Here is a 17,815-nt window from a genome sequence, read left to right on the forward strand (position 1 = left end):
ATGAACAATTACCAAAGATAATAAATAAATTACCAAAGGAGTGTTGTTGTGGAAATAACACAAAATAACCGGTTTTAAGAAACAAACAAAAACCTGTATTTAAAAATGCAAAAATAAAGAATATATAGTATGGACACTTAAATAAAATCCATGAAATACAGATCAATTAGTAATCATTAATAATTAAACAAAGCCCATATTTGTTCAAATAATTGTGGCGCAACTCAAATCCGTGTTGTGTGTAGTACTGAATGCAACCCTGGAACACTGTATGCTTCTCCATTACAAGTTGAATTCCTGACCTGCGTCTGGACATGCTGTCAATCACCTCCCCTATGACCGCCACCCACCACCACCGCCTACTACGAGCAGATTATGACCCCCCCTGCAGGGGCTGTATTTAAAGCATGGAGGTTCCTGACTCCTTAAGGTCACTCTCACTCCATCTATCTGGGGAGATGCCTGAGCAACACCTCTGCTTTTCTCACCAAACTTTTACCTCTCTTCTCTGTTTAACTACCCTCTCTATTTCCATCCTCTGATACATTGTCCTTTGTTCATTCATTGTTTTCAGGGTCCTTCACCTATTCCCACACTATAAATCTCAGACTAATACCCACTTCATTAATTCATGTTTAATCTATCCTTTGTTGCTTTCCCCTCCCTTCCCTCCTCTGGCCACCATCTTCTTGTCCTCTTTATCTCGTCCCCTTCCCCTAGTCCTCCAATTTATCTTCTCTGTTCTGCTTCTTGTTCTTATCTACCCCCCCCCCCCCCCCCCCACCACCACCTTCATGTCTCCTCCGCTGATTTGAGACCGTCTGTGTTTAGGGCCAGAGGCTTGGTATTCAAGATAATCTTACACGACAAGAGCCGGTTGGTACAGGCAGTACGCTGGAGGGTTATACTAAACATGAGCGGTTTGACTCTTGACATAGAGTAGGTTTTACGCAAACGTAATGACGGTAATGTTTTTTTTACCTATATTTTTCATGATGTGAGCTCTGTGAAAGCTAGAGTTTGGGAACAATAAGCTAATTATACAATATATGTAGCATTATCATACTGCTGCAGCTATATCGTTTCAAGATGCTAACATCATTCCAACATAAAATACTATTTTCCCCCTTCCTACACTCTTTATGAGAAATTATACTGCTTAACACTTCCGAGCACACATGTTAGTGGGGCGCGAGTCACCTTTTACAGAGGTTTGTCGCCTGTAGACTACATACCAAAGAGCTTGTTTTCTATCGCCTCTGGGACTGTGTGTGTTTCGGTCAATGAATAGACCCAGGTGATGGGGTGTGTGGTTGTGAGGAGCAGATGCGATCTCACTAAAGTTCCTATAGGATTCGCTGATGCCTGCAGGGGTTCATAAGGACGTCTGATGCTCTCCAGAAACTCCCCAAAAACTCCCCCCCTGGCCCACTCTCCACAGGGGAGAGAGATCTATTCTATCAATCTAAGTCCCCACTGTGTGTGTGTGTGTGTGTGTGTGTGTGTGTGTGTGTGTGTGTGTGTGTGTGTGTGTGTGTGTGTGTGTGTGTGTGTGTGTGTGTGTGTGTGTGTGTGTGTGTGTGTGTGTGTGTGCGATAACCACTATGGTTAAGTAAACACACACATTCAATGGGAAAGACAAGCATGTTATTAGGAGGTTACATTGACAATAAAATGATTGAAGATTGAAGTTTTCCGTCAGACAGAGTTGTGTCAGAAAGGACAGGCAGTATGATTGCATGCGTGGCGGCCATGCTGTTGCGCCTTCCAAGCATTGGTCAAAGATAAACTAAATATATATCAAAGTTTTATATACATGACATCATCTTTTGCACAAGCTGACCCATATGTTTGCAAATCCTTTCCATGTTTGAATCGTTTTGAAGAGCTATGCACATCTTTATCGCAAATCATTTACAGGTCTTCCATGTGTTAAAGCTCATTCCTGAACGTTCTCCAACCCGAGTTTCCATTTGGAAACTGTTAAGGTTCTGCTGTTGATTGTGAGTTTCTTTTCATTCCAAGCAAATGCAGAGTAGAAAACAATTGTAATTAAAAAATTGAGATCAACTAGTGGAAATACACTCAGCAATAATTGAATTCCCTCCTCCCACTTAACGAAAGACAGCTTGTCTACGTCTGACGACGTGACACCTTGGTTTTCAATTGGTGTGATAGGGCAGACATTGCATAGCGTGCTTTTATCAGTATGCGCCTCGTACTCTCTCCGTCTCACACACACACACACACACACACACACACACACACACACACACACACACACACACACACACACACACACACACACACGTGCTTGTGATGTTTGATAAGAGCACTGAGTCAACAGACCCCTGCTTCCTCCCGATTGGTAGCCTCCTGACCCTGTTAGTTTCAGACCCATCCAGGTGGGGGTCAGGAAATCCAGCCGGGGCGGGAAGGAGAGGGGGGGGGGGGGGGACTCTTCCTTTGGGATAGGAGACATGGTGATCCACTACATCTTTGTACATGCGAGAAATGTGATAATCCTTTCAGAGAAACTGCACTGTGAGGATACTTATAGACCGGCACATGCAGATGGCCGTGCCATTGTAAAAATAAGAAGGGGGGTGGGCGTTGGCGATCAGGTCAGTGGGTGAAGGCCTCTTGGGTTGAAGGGTCTCCGATGAACAAAGCTCCACATTGTAGGATGACGCGTTGGACGTGTTCACAGTGCAAGGCGTACATCGTTGGAGCTGCTTGTAACCCTGGGTCTTTTGACCCTGCCCCATACCCCAAGGGCTCTCACTGATTGAATGGTGTCCAGAAACTATGTTTTGTCTGTCAATGATCACAACCAAAGGTATCAACGTTTAAGGGGCTTATAAAAAAGTTACAACACATATGCAACATCAAAAAGAAGAACTGTATGTGCTAGTACTGAACTAGTACTGCTACCGTCACTATTTAGGAGGCTTACATTGATATTTTGGTCTTTTAGGATGAAGGATGATTATTTTTTACTTTGTAGTCTACAGAGTAGTTACCATTGCAGTAGCCAAATCCAGGAGGAACACACATTCAGGCATATTGCATTACTGATAGGAATGAAAGGATAACTCAACCCCAAAGCCTTTAAGGGAAGTGTGTCTGATTGTATCATTTTTTTCTTTCAATACTGATTAAAAACGTTAAAAATAACTGTGGGAATAAAGAATTTCCTCTTTCTATATGTCCGTCTCACCGTCTGCTCCTCTGTCTATCACTCTGGTCGTGCTTGCGTCTGTCACGAGCCCTGGCAGCTGTTGCGGCTTACCAGACGCAGTTCCCTGTTTCTGGCAAAAGGGGCAAGACAGCGGTCACACTCCCATGGCTTCTTCAAAACAATGGGATTGCGTACTGGAAGAGCCCAACACAACAAGGCTGAACAGTGGGCATCGTTCTGCGATTTCATGCTTGTAAATAACGCGATTCAGTTATTTTTTTCTAAAAGTTCATTCTCTTTATTTTGGAGTTATTCAAATGAGGCTGGCATGGCAAACAGGCACATCATTGGGAGGCTCCAATTTCCTCACTGGGTTAAAGTAGATTATTTATGCGGTAAACAACAGGAGTGAAACAATTCAACCGTTTTAGCACATGCCACGGTGCATGTCATCCCGTGAAAACATATCCATGTGCTTTTGTTTGATTCGAGACAGCATACACTGTAGGGCACACAGTCGAGGATACAGCACCTAAACCCGGACTGGGTGAAATAAAAGCTATATATATATATATATATTTACACACACACACACACACACACACACACACACACACACACACACACACACACACACACACACACACACACACACACACACACACACACACACACACACACACACACACACACGTCCTTTATAGTTTTGTGTACGAGTTTCCCGACCCCTCCAAAAAGAAACAGTGTAAAGAAAAGATTATCCGTGGAAGTTAGCTAAAGGAACTCTTTGACACACGGCCAACTTTTCTGTGCTTCTGTAATGTTTCGCTGGGAGGAGCGGGTGAACAGTGAGACGGGTGGAGCGAGGGGGGAGCTCACTATTGAAGGAGCAAGCCAAGCGTGAACGAATATCGACCGGCTCGAGTTCTTTAAACTCTATCTCTTACTTACTTTTTTCATCTCTGTTACACTCGGAGTTCCTCGGTTGCTTTGTTGATGGCTCACATCCACCGCCTCCGTTCATTCTCTCCCAACTACCGGAGGAATATATTGTTTTTTTGGTTGCTCCCTCACGTGAGCAACGTCTCCCTCGGATCGGATTCGGCTCGTGCCCAGGGTTGGAACCCGCGAAGAAAAGTTTAGAGAACTAATGACCTCATGCGAAGCTCGAGACTACGGTTGTTGTTGTTTTTTTAACATACTTGTTCACTCATTTGGCAAGCAGGGTGCGTTTGCATTGGAAGAAAACACCGCGCTGGGAACATGGACTCACCATGTCGTCTCTTGTTTCGCCTGTCACACTTTTTAGAACATTTAATTGTTAAAAGAAACGACTGAAAACGAAATACGTCTTTTAATTCAATCACGTTGGATCTAAACTATTGTTTGTTGTAAGACCGCTGCTCATGGGCTTGGTTTGAGTCTGTTTGCTAGTGGCAAAAATAGCACTTGATAAAAGTCATGGAAGGTGAACAGGGGGCCGCTGCTGCCTCCTCCACCACCGCCGCGGAGCCCGAGGCGGACGGCGCAGTGTCCGACAGCTTCTCCCAGCTGTGGACGGATGTAATGGGAATGCTGGTAAGTTCTAGGACTGTAGGATTAATTACAGATAACCTCTCACCCTCGTCCCTTAAAGGAACACTATTGGCTATTGTGTGGCCTCGTTGGTTTAGCCGTATCACGAATCAAAACACCGGTGAGCACCACGTTTTGAACCCCCTCACATATGACTTGGGATTCGAGGGAGCTGTAACCCGAAATACTCGAGATTTCAATCAATACAGGAGCCGAGTCGAGTGAAAATATGGTATGCTCTCTCTGTTGTTGCATTTATTTAACCCCCCTTTGGTCACTGTGTTTTCACAACTATGGGTCAGTTTTTTGATGTTGATTCCACGTTGTCGTTTTAGTACATTTCCATGTGCTGATGTTTCCGTTTGGGCTCCACCAGGGATGCTCTGGTAAAGTGGATAGTGAAGGTTAGAGAGATCATGACAGACAACTAAAGTAACATTTCTAGAATGAATACATAACGGAACTGCTTTATTGGATGTTTTTTTTAGTGCTTGATGTGTAGTCAACTTTTCAACTAGAGGAATAACCTAACCTTTGCTTCTGACGTTGGAAATGTTATGTAAATATGAATAACTTTTTTAATTTCTAAAAATCGTAACTGAACAAGACCACAGATCATTCGAGTGTGTGTGTGTGTGTGTGTGTGTGTGTGTGTGTGTGTGTGTGTGTGTGTGTGTGTGTGTGTGTGTGTGTGTGTGTGTGTGTGTGTGTGTGTGTGTGTGTGTGTGTGTGTGTGTCACAACAGAGAGGGTTGTTGTGAGAGGCTGTCTTGTGCCATGAAACAGGGCAGGAGACGGTTGCTCCTAACTAAGATATTTTAATGGCTGTATTGCCTGGAGCCAAATGTCTCCCAGGCATTGCTTATCTTTCACATTGTTCTTACACACATGGATATATAGATGGTTGATGAACCAACTTTTTTTCCTTTAGTTAAATTTTAATCTTCAATCTTGTTTCTTTATACCATTTTTGTAATCAGCTACCCAAGCACGATGTCTTACCCTATCACCCTGAAGCTAAAATGGCAATGCTGTCACACTATGTTATGCGTTTTCAATGGCTTTTGTTTTGTGGGGGGGGGGGGGGGTGGTCCTGTGTGGGAATGACCTTTTGAAATTGGGTAAGCCAAAGCCCATTGAAGCAGCATAAAGTTCCAGATGTATTTGACATTGATGTTTTGCAATTTAGGACATGCCTAAACTTGGCAGTTATAATAGGTGTCTGTCTGTACTGATTAGGATCAGACAGAAGTGCATAAACCAATAATAATCCCCCCCAAAAAGTGTTAAGACTGTTAAGTACCACTGTTTCACTGACATTTGCAGAACGTGCTCATTATCCAGTTTAAAGTTCAATATAGGTTTGGTCACCTTGTAATGAGGTTCATTATTTTGACTGTAGCTCTAAGGTCAGAGCTATTCTCTGTGCCCTGTGTCCTTGAGGTTAACCATACATGCCAGCACAGGGTGGAATGTGTCTAATGAGAATGCCAATGTGGGCCAGTCATATATTGGGGCTCGGAGCTGCGTAAACAGGCTCTAAGTTGAAATTCAAAGGCAGTTTGGGGCGTCGTAGAGCTGGAGTAGAAACATCGTTAAGCGTTTGGATTAACTGATGTTTGAGTTGGGTTTTATTCCTGAATGCAGCCCACTTCTCGAGACCTAAAGGCTTTTCTAGCTACCTCCTGAGGCATGGTTTGTCTGAACTGAATATTACATTTTGTACCTGAGCCTGGTTAAAGATTCTCTTTAACAGAAAGCTATTCAAGTTTATTAGGTAACATTCCTGATGTTTGTGCCTATGCTGAATTCAGGTTTTGATTACAAGTCCACCCCAATCCTGAAGCACACCTTTAGCAAACAGAAATAGTTCAATGTACTTTTTTATGTCATGCGTACGTGACTTCCCAGTTTGGCTCAGATGTGCTCCTCCTGGTTCTCCATTACCTCTCCTGTCCCGTCATGGTGTTATAGGGCCTTGGTGGATTTCCTCTGTTAAAGTGATGATGCTGAATTCTCGTACACTCACTGACATCCTCAGGATGCTCTGTGGGTGGTGATGGGACTTTGACTCATTGCCCTGCCTATCCTCGACAGCCTTCCTCCTGGCTTCCTGCATGACCATTGTTTAAGATAACCAGGTCCTAATGCAACTAGTGAGGTACACTATTCAATAACCCGACTGTTGCATGATCTCCGTGGAGTAAATCAAATCCCTTTCGGTCAGAGGTTGGAAAAGGCTGGTCAAATCCTTAGCCGACAAACCAGACCGCTGAAAGATTAGGTCAATGATTAGTGATACTGCAGTTGTTGGCATGTGTTGCATCCTGACTTGTAGCAGTTCCAACTTCATGACAGACCCGCTGTCACTTTTTAAAGCACAGTGGTGTGTCTGCACTGTCTCATCCAGTAGCACTTGTATACAGTTAGCTGATTGCAAATACCTATTCCTTATTTGTAGTGTGTGGAAGGACCCTTGATGCTATCTAAAATCACAAGAGATATTCCACCTTTAATATCCATCACTGAATAACTCGGCACGGTCGATCTTTCTGGGTTACAGTCACAGGTTGACGTATTTATGACTCAGAAAAACCACATCATTCTGTTGCCTTCATTGTTTCAAGTGAGACAACAATGCAGTTCAATGTAAGCCAGAGATGGGCTATTCCAGCCCCATGCGTTTCTTGCCAAGGGGCGTGTGTATCAGGTGAAAGTAATTGCGCTGTGTGACGTTCTTGCATTACATCAGATGGATTACTTTATTGTCATCTGTTGCCATTGTTCCTTCTCTACAGAACGGCTAGTCACCAGAGTGTCCCTTTTAACAATGGCTTCTGCCATGTGCACCATAACTCAATACCCACGTGACCGGCTCACTATGAAAAATCGGCACGGTCAGGAATGTGTACCTAGGAGCCTTAACAGACCAAAACACAACAGACTCAGATCTCTACGGTTATTTTTCAAACCTTTTAGTCTGCCTTTAAAAAACAAGTATGTACTTTGACAGTGTGTCAAGGTAAAAAGTTTAGTTTAAAAGTTTCCTAATTTAGTGGTGAAAGCTGGAACATGGCACTGCTCTCTAAGCATGGGCCAGGGGCATGACTAGTTGACAGCAGCCATGAAATGGGCCTCACTTGCTGGAGTTTTTCCTCTTGTACAACTTTATTTATACTTAACCAGATATTATTTCTGTGATATGTGTTACCCTTATGGTGGTGTATGTATTAGAAGTGACACACGGATAACTTTTGATAACATCCATTTTTTTTTTCTGCGGAAGTTTAAGGGAACACAGCAATAGATGTCAAAATGTATCGGGCTAGATCCTCCAGATCAATGGAAATACTTGGGAAGTGTTCCACTAGATTTACTAGATTACATTTTTAACCTTGGGTAAAAGTATGCCTCCAACAAATGATTATCGAAATGTACTGTAATGTTCATTGGACAAGGTGTTCTTTTTGATGTTGAGTAAGCCCAGTCAGAAATGGATGTCAGTCAACAACCGAATGATTGACAAAAAGGTTACATTTTGAATGATGTGTTACTAGTCTAAATACCTTTTGTAAGGCAATTAAGAATGAACAAACGGCAAAATGTTGACATAAAGTCCCTCAGTCAGTTTAGAATGTAAACTAAAGTGCATATCTGTTACATATAATTTATTTTGGTTTTGTGCAAACCAAATAACAATAATTGCATTCAACCATGAAGACACAACCCAAAAGGTGCACGAATCATGCAAATAATCATGCAAAAACATGAATGCAAACTGCTGCAAGTGCCATTGCCATACTTATTTACAGTTATTGCATTCAGATGCAATCCGGCACTGTGACAAGAATGCAAGGAATCCCATGGCTAATTGATTAAGCAGGCAGACGTCATTAGGCCTTAATGTTGTTTCTGCTGTTTGCACACACACATGCTGAACCGCACTGCCTCGTCTCATGTGATACATAACCTTTGCAATTTCATTCACTCGTGCTAGATTTATAATCCCCTCAGTTAATTTGTAGGGGAGGCCGGAAATGAACTCTGCATCTTGCAACAGGAATGAGTTAACTTGAATACATAATATGACTGAAAACAATATGATACAAAAATGAATTTCCCTGTCCATCGTCCTTATGTTGTTAGCACTATAAAACTATACAATCTTTGTCATGAGGAAAATTGGATGTCCTCATGAATTGGGCTTCCTGTACCTGTGTTCAGCAGTAAATATATGACGTTTAATCTTGAAAGAGCATACTTTTGCTTTTGTTTGCTCTATATTGTGTTTGTAACAATTGACTGAATCGGACATGGGGTGTTGGCCTTTAGTGCATCATCTAGGCAGTTGAGACCCAACTCAATCAAAGCCCATCCCAAGAAGACCACATCTATCACTCCACAACCACCCATTTAAATGTGTAAAACTAATGTAAATAATCTCTTTTATTCTCTTGTGTTACTGTTCAGCCATGCTCACTATAACATACAGAGCCATACACTGACCTGTATATTATAGCAGCAGGAAACACGCCTTCTCCTTTTTATTACAGATAGTTTTCTTTCAAGTGTCTCTCATGCTAGACGCCAGATGTTTAAGCCCCTCTCACACCACATTTGGCCTACAAATCATCCCCCTGCCTCCCTGACCCCAACCTAAAATCACGGGGACTACTCAGGGCCTTATGTGGTTCACTATCTCCCCCCACCCACCCCCAAGTGTTGGATTGACTCAAAAATTGAAACACACCCATATTCTCCCCCAGCCAAATCACACACTGTCAATCTAGCATACTCAATCTCACTCCCCATTTTCCATGGGTGATCATCAGTCTCTTGCATGTAATTTCCTCCATCCCCAGCACTGTTTCTCTCTCTCCTGCGCGCGCACACGCACACACACACACACACACACACACACACACACACACACACACACACACACACACACACACACACACACACACACACACACACACACACACACAGAGAGATCTATGTGTAGATATGCTTTATGGGGTGTCTTCGGATGTACTGTTGCCCTGGCGGGGGCCTCCCTACTCGTAGCCTCCCAGCTGGGGCCAGCTGAAACGAGCTCTTGATGAGCTCACAGCGGCTGTAGAAGACACGTCAGACAGACACACACACACACACACACACACAATAGGCACATACCTACTTGTGAAACTTTAAACAATCTGCGTCTTTCTACGCCATGGGCGAGCAGAGCCCCGGACGGACCTGAGCCCTAACCCTAACCCTAGCTCTGGCCTACATGGCGTCATCCAGCTGTTCTCCCCAGGAGCGCTGGGTCCAGAGTGGCTTCAGAGCAAACCTTGCATCTGCTGCGGTGGGCAGATTCTGTCCGCTGCCCCCCTACTTTTCCCTGACTAATCCATTACTGCGATCCCTTAATTGGGCCGTCTGGGAGCGTTCCTTCAGGATACGTTTCCTCTGCCCTCCTCTTGGGCACGGCGAATAGATCAGTGCAGGCCTGGCATTCGTTCGGATATTAAAACCTTTCGGCATCGGTCTAATGAGGCCATGCTTTGGGACATTGTGAGGGATGAAGGGGGAAAACATGTGCTTAACCTAGGGAGGGAGCGCCCGTGTGGGATTCCTAACCATCCACAAACCATATGTGTGGACATAGATGGAACTCTTAGAGCAAGATGGGGTGAAGAGGTTAAACGAATCAGGAGGGAGGACAGGACTTATCCTTGGTATAAATACGGACAGTTTTAGGTATGGGTTTAGGAAGGTTCTGGAATTGCTGTATTGGTTCAAACTCAGTTTGGTGGGAGCACCATGTTGTTTTTGAATGCCCGGTTTGTGTGGATACGTGCACAGCAATGTTTTTTCATTCTAGGTGTTGACAGAACACATCTCAGCGGTGATCTCTAATGGTCAGTTGTGTATGTTTGTGTGTGTGTGTGTTCGTGTGTGGCCCGGGCATAGACACACTCCACAGTGATCCATTCAGCCGTGGCCTGGCACTAAGATAGTGAGTCCGCTTGAGGGAGACACACTGAGAGAGAGGCTGTTCTTAACTCTGACTTAATGCTAGCTGTCTGCCTGGCACAGATTAGGTCAACACTGAATTAATAGTCAAGTCGGGCATCACTGCTACATCTTTACCAAGGCAGCGAAGTATTGTAAGCCTTACTAGTAATATATAAATCATTTTCCTTCCCCCTTTTAATAGAAAGTTTGCTTGAAATTGATATGATGCTACATCGAATCCGAAACTTCTCAATTCTGATAACATTGAAATCTGGCCTGAATATAAATCGTCCTTGTACTGTTAGATCGGGAAAAATTTGCAAATAGCTAAATGTCTTGGATTAGAGAAATAGCAGCCGTTGGAACAAACGCCTCTGTCACGTTAAAATTGTACCGGGGGCGAAAATTGTACCGGCCTACGTCATCAGTTGTTGACAACTTGACAACTGATTTGATTGGGTTGTCCGTTGCCGGGCAGGTTTCAAAAAACATTCGGCTCATGTTTCCAAAGACGAAATAACATAATACAGATAACGGATCGCTAGATAACACTTGTTTTACTTTATATTTGTATTGTATTGAATTGTTTAATCGAATTTAGCTAGTAAACTGAGTGTTTGAAGCAGGTTTCAAAAACCTGTCTTGTCACGCTCAATGAAGGAGTGCAATGAACGAGCATGAAAGTTTGCGAATGTTCAAGAACCTTCCTACGTCATTCGACGCGATCGCCCGTTGCCAGGCAACAGACGATCGCGTTCGCCCCCGGTACAATTTTAACGTGACACCTCCACATGTTTCTGGCTAAAGCTTGTTGAAATATCTATATTAGTGTTTATTGTTTTCTCAGCACTTTTTATTGTTTTCTTAGCACAAAGGGCAAGGGTTGTTAAGGTTACACAGATGACTGGTTGTTTCTGAACATGATCTAAAGGCTTGTCTACAATAGTATACCATGCATTCCAGTTTAGTAAAGTCTTATTTGAGACTGGGCTTCCTTCTTCAACACCAAACATATGTCTCGCACACAAAGACAGGAACTGTGCTGGCCTAAACTATAGCAGGCCGGAAGAGCGTGTTTGGATTAATGTTCGCAGAATGTCAAAGAGGCAACACGATGTTCCTTACCCTGGCCTCAGCGAACAACCCAACCCAGAAAAATAAAATGTTCTGCCAAAGTCACTATTTGGGCAGGATTTTGTATAATATTGAATGTTTAAAATATGAAGACTGAGGTAAAATTATTCCTAGATGTGTTTGCATGGTAAGTGTAAAGAACAGAAGTTCTCCCACACATACACGTGTGTGGGCAAGTGTTTGCGTCTCATGTTCTAGCAGTGGGTGTCTTGGTATTTATGGGGTGTGGAGGGGTGCTATGGCCCAGTGGAGGGTAAAGGCAAATACATGAAACATAAACCTGACCACCTTGTTTCACATTGAGCCACGGTGACGTACCTACCCATACACTGACATACCCGCAGTGATCTGACGTAAATGGAAATCTTGTAAAATGAATGGTCAATTAATTGGATCAATTCAGGTCAACCATGCTATGTGCCGCCAGTCCAAACATAACCGCTTATGCTTTGATTACCAGGATATCCTAAATTCTACATTGTTTAGGTATTTGGGTTGTTATTATTCAATGTAGACCTAATCTAATGCCTTTCCCTTTATCCGGATCGTTAGATTACCAATGTAGATGATTCTATAGCAGTATATGCATGGGAAAGTCGATTTTTGAGGGGCTTTTTATCAGGTGAAATGGCAGGTCTGAGGCAATTCATTATGTCATTAACGTTGGAGGTCAATGGATTTGATGAGTAGAGTCAATGGATCTAATTGAGCTAACCCTTCCCCTCCCTCCCCTGTCTTCCTCCAGGATGGTTCGCTGGGCAACATAGATGACCTGGCCCAGGAGTACTCTGAGTACTACAACACCTGCTTCAGTGACGTCAGCGATCGCATGGAGGAGCTACGCAAGCGACGTGTCTCCCAGGATCTCGACATGGTGAGGGATTTGAGTACTAACACAAACGGCACCAATTTTTTTGCTCCAAATTCAGTTCCAAGTAATGTATGTTTTGTCAATGTCTGTCAATGATTGTGTGAAACGGTGTAGCCCAACATGCAGGTGTATAAATAAATTACAGGGTATTTATTTGCTGTTCCGAAACTGACAAAAACAACAACAAATTGGACAAGCATTAATATGCATGCAAGGGTAGAGTTGCTGACTTTTTTCCCCCAAAACAGCACGGTGGGCTCTCAGGATCTGAATGTATCTGGGTTCTGGCCCCTGCAGGGGGTTTGGGGGTCCTTTGAGTAGAATGTAGGGTAGTGGGGCACCCTTTTGGTTGCCAAGCTACAGACAAAGGTGTGGAAGAATGCTACTGGTGTTGCCCCATGGGGCGAAGATCTCGACATACACCGCCCAAGAACCCCCTTTCACATATTTTTATTTGATAGTTGTGTAATTTGGCTTTAAATGTATAGAAACGCAACCAAAAAAAGCAGGGAAATCCTCTACTTCTAAACAATTTAGCTCAAATTGTCGGATAATCAAAGCAATAAATGTCTTGTTCGGTGACAAGTAGTGCCGCTATCTTTAGGAATGGCTTTCAAGATGATAGGAACGATTCTGAGGAAAGGAATTAATCCTTTGGAATTCCGCTCTGAGCATATTCACAAGCACACACACTAAGCATTTGAATGTCTTTATCTCTCTCACTTTGTCACTGCTGATATCTTGGTTTTAGTGAGAGGCAGAGGACAGAGGCATTGCCTTTGATAGATAAATAATCAAGGAGTTTACATATGCTGGTGCTCTCTGCAGCCGACCATGTGGTTCTTATTTATTGGGTCAGGAGCCCGGATCAGGACGGTAGAGGTGACTTATGGAGCTTTTCACCCTGAGGGCTGCTGGCAGACATCCTGTTCTCACAGTTTGCAGCCGAGAATAAATACTTTTGGGCCAAGTGCGATGTCAAGACTACGGAGGGATGTTCCTGCATCTGATCATGTGTTTTGTGTTCCCTTTGTGTCTCCATGAACGAGTTCTCCCTCTTTTTCTTTCTCTGCTCAGTGAGCTGCTCCGTATGAATGTTGGGGAAGAATGTGGGTCATCTCTCTGGGCGTTGCATCGCCGGGAGGAGTTTTGTCTGAGTTTGGTCTTTAGGACATAAAACCAGTGGGAAGGAAGCAATCAGGGTTGTAGTCTTTATCCTGCAGGACTGAGGAGAACGGATGCCTGGACTCAGAACATGGAAAATAAGGGTGATGGTGAAACGGGGGGTGGGAGAGGGGGGCAGGGGTTGCATGATAACAAAAAGTTGTTTGAAGCAGGGGAAGAAATTAAAGCAATATGGCGATTAGTTTATCCCTTTCTTCTATCATTATTCAGACATCCTGCCCTATATACAACAATTCAGACCTGCTTTGAAGCAAAACCGAAAGTGGTCCAGTACATTACCCAATCATTAGACCGCTCTCCTGAACACATATAGACCATTAACTATCTGTTCATATTTCAGCCGTTAACCATGGGGAAAGAGCTAGATAATGGTTTGCATAACTTCTGCCAGTTTACGAAAGGGCTACAAATGATGAATCCTCCTGAGTTAATCTGTAAACATATCATATCACTGAACTCACTTTCACTGCACCATTTTCCCCTCTGGACTGGTATCATGTCTCCTGACTTGGAGACATGACAGTAGGCGAAGTCCTGGCCTCTGCCAATTGGCTCAAACTCTATGGCGCTTAAACTCTGGAAAAATACTGGGGACTGGATCCCATGGTAGGAGCAACTGAGGAAAACTCTGAGAAATTACAGCCGGCATCGGATCAAGACAGACGAGGGTTAGGGTTAGACAAACGCATGCTTAAAGGGGCACGACTATTGTGTGGTGAGGGGGGTGCCAAAAGTCACTGGCTGCCGGCCAGTCTCATCTAGCAGTGTCCCAAGGGACCAATAGCAGCTGGCCATACTAGGTAAGGGTGTTATCAGGTCACATCAGGATGAAATTTAGCAAGCAAGTCCCTAAGGTACAATGTCTTCAGGGAAGTACCTGTCATAACACGTCGTTGATCCCTCCCACTCGGAGCCTCACCTTTCTATTTATTCGTTTCATTGTAAAAGTTGTTATTTCTAGTGTTCTTTTATTTTTTTGGACCACCAACTTTTAATACAAAATCAATACACATCAATACACACCGCTCGTATTGATAGCAAGCTTTAATTAATAAGGCATCCCACAGAACCAATATATTCTTGAGTGAGCATCTGGGACCCAAAGGTCATTGTAGCTGCTGCCTCTCCCTGCCCTTTCGCCCTCTCTGTGCACTCGACACAGGCTCAAGTAAGAGTTTTAGGGAGGTAATTTTCCACTGTCAACCGTCATGTTAAACATGGCAGTTGACAGTGAGAAATGGGGCGACTCACAGTGAGTGCCCTAAGGTTCATGTGTTCGCATATGATAACCCTGGTTAAAAGTTGTTCTGCTGAAACATCCAAGACCCCACAGCCATCCACATCCATTCCTGTGTAATTGCTTTGCGTAGGTCACGATAACAACCAAGCAATAAAAAAACGTGTATCAATGTAGCTCAAGGCATCATGTTTGTTAGCGTTTGCAGGCTACTTAATCTGTTTTCTAGGACTTGCTCCCTGTTTTCATGTGCTTTCCAAATCCTGCAATCAGCCTTTTGGCTTGTTTTGGTTTTCCCAACACGTCTCCCTGGCTCTCAAGAGGGCCCCACTCCATCCACTAAGTGATGGTATTTGTCCCTGTTGTGCTGAGCTGAGGGACTTCACTGCGTGCCTCTGAGAACCGATGATGGAGGCTCTATCCCCCAGATGGCTATCTTGTGGTCTCGTTTCCTGTAAAACCTCCGCTCAGTCAGGCCTCACGCATCTTCTTGTGTGTGTTATGAGTGGCGGAACGCTACAAAGGGTTAAACAAACACATCCCTTGGGAATGAGACTCATTGGATTAGCCTGCATCTCGCGGGGTCCTGCCAGTTCTCCTATAGGGGGGCCTGGAGCTGGCCGCTTGGTTCTCACTCCGTGTGTGGCTGAAGGCCAGATAAGCCTTGTTTCTGTAGGCCAGTGGAAAGTATTGCGAGGAAGCTGCATGTTCAGCGGCTTGGACATATGTGTTGTTTCAAGTGACTGCGGCTGGGAAATTTCAGGCACAAAGGATTAGAAATAGGATTTGATTTGAACTGAATGAAGATGAAGCTGAGCTTTATATTTGTGCAGAAAATGAATCCTGCGTGACTCCCCTCACTATTTACCAACGCAATGTAGAGGTTTTTATTTATTTATTTATTTTACCTTTATTTAACCAGGAAAGTCCCATTGAGATTAAAAACCTTTTTCAAGGGAGTCCTGGCCAAGATTCATAATGATGAGCGTTTATATTATTCAATGTATGTTGTTTTCAACACATAATACTTTTTCTAAAAATAATCTCAGATGAATGTCATTGATCTTTTGGTGATGATCTTCTGGTAGGAATTGTGGTTACGTTTAGTTCATTATTACGTGAAAAAATGCTATCTAGCCTGTAGCAGATCCTATGCTATAGCAAATCCTAATAACTAACTACAATTTACTAATGTCCCATTCGGTTACACCTATTATGCGTACTTTAAGTGTCGACGTACTTTGTCTCCAATTTTTATTTTCCAATAAACTCATGTTGCTTGGCTCTAATCTTGTCAATCTGTGCAAACTGACAGCCACTGAAGTGCTGTCTCAACCATGGTTGGTAATGTAGTTATGAAAGCGCGCTAATACATCAAGAGGAGGAAGAATAAAAAGGCTACGGGAAAGATGAGCTTGGGGCATGCACAAGGCTGCCTGACAGGTATGGTGACTGAGCTGCCCGAAGGAGATGTCATACTTGAAATGACAGGCGCTGTCAGACAAGAAATTGAAGCGGCATCTGGAGACATGAAGAAATTGTATAAGCGAAGGGGGGGGGGGAACGGGGGGCACCTATTGTATTAATCAGTGTTGCTATTTATGGAATTTGAGTCTTTCAGCACATTTTCTTTCCCGGCCAAAGGTGAGGGTTAAGGTTAACACGGGGTCAACAGACATTCCTGCTAACATTGGAAAACGTGGTCGTTTTGACCGATATCCTCTAGGTGCTGGCCAGCACACTTTCCCCCTCCATGGAGATAAACATTTCTGACAGTGAACACAAATCAGCGGCCATCGAGGTTGATCCCGCTGGAATGCTGGGTAATGGGTTTCCTAGCCAGTCAGCTGGGGGAGCTGGAATGCATGCCGCGACGTGCTTTTGTGTGTTTTGTTTAGCCGTGAGGTGAGCAACGGGGGTAGTCACGGGTTAATGCCCGGGTAACTTTCACCCGTCAAGCGAGCGTCAGGTCAAGCGATATTTAGACCCCCAGCACGCAGACCAAAACACAAACCCTGTAGCCTGCTCCTGTGCTTATTTACCCTTTCCGTGTAACCCTCTAGCAAGAAAGACAATGTGCACAAAAGGTGGCGTTTGTTGCTTGAGGATTAGTGCAGGAGTTGCCCTAGGGTTGATGTTGGAGCCTTTGTCAGTCTGGATTATGTCATTGGAATGTGTAGTAACTAGTATTTATTTCGAGAGCAAATCAAAGACTGCACAGGTTGATTTCGCTCCTGAGCTGCGGGTGGGATTCCCAAACCCACACTACAAACACGCTGAACCCCTTCTTAAAGAGCAAGAGTTGAGGTGTTAGTGTGCGTACGTGCACTGACTGCTTTCCCATAAATGGAATCAGTCAGGACAGCAGCTTACGGGTGGTATGGTAGACTGTGGTTCACCCTGCCTCTCCCCCCACCCCAAGGCGAAAACCAGGATTTCCTGCCTTTCTTCTCTTACTCTCGCTCATTGCTTTATGTATTGTGCGTGCATACGTTTGTGTAGTTACGTGTGTGTGTGTGCGTGTGCTTGTGTGCGTTTGCGCGTGCGCATCGTTCGGAGATCCTCAGGATGAGCTCGTTTTACAGGCCTGATGGTTTTGATGTTCGGTTTACACACACACACACACACAC

The 17,815-nt window shown here is 44.0% G+C and overlaps 1 protein-coding gene across 6 annotated transcripts in view; it reads left to right on the forward strand.

Annotated features, from left to right (window-relative positions):
* sash1a (SAM and SH3 domain containing 1a) overlaps positions 1 to 17,815 on the forward strand; it is a 159,661-nt gene that overhangs the window by 101,577 nt on the left and 40,269 nt on the right. For 5 of the 6 annotated variants that reach the window (XM_060041525.1, XM_060041526.1, XM_060041527.1 and 2 more), the window contains exon 2: positions 12,638 to 12,766. In XM_060041525.1, the coding sequence (XP_059897508.1) occupies positions 12,638 to 12,766 (129 nt within the window). Of the gene's footprint in view, positions 1 to 3,816; positions 4,760 to 12,637; positions 12,767 to 17,815 lie in introns of those variants that run through there. The other variant, XM_060041530.1, reaches the window with a different exon arrangement.

This window comes from Gadus macrocephalus, chromosome 21, assembly GCF_031168955.1.
Source record: "Gadus macrocephalus chromosome 21, ASM3116895v1".
NCBI lineage: Eukaryota > Metazoa > Chordata > Actinopteri > Gadiformes > Gadidae > Gadus > Gadus macrocephalus.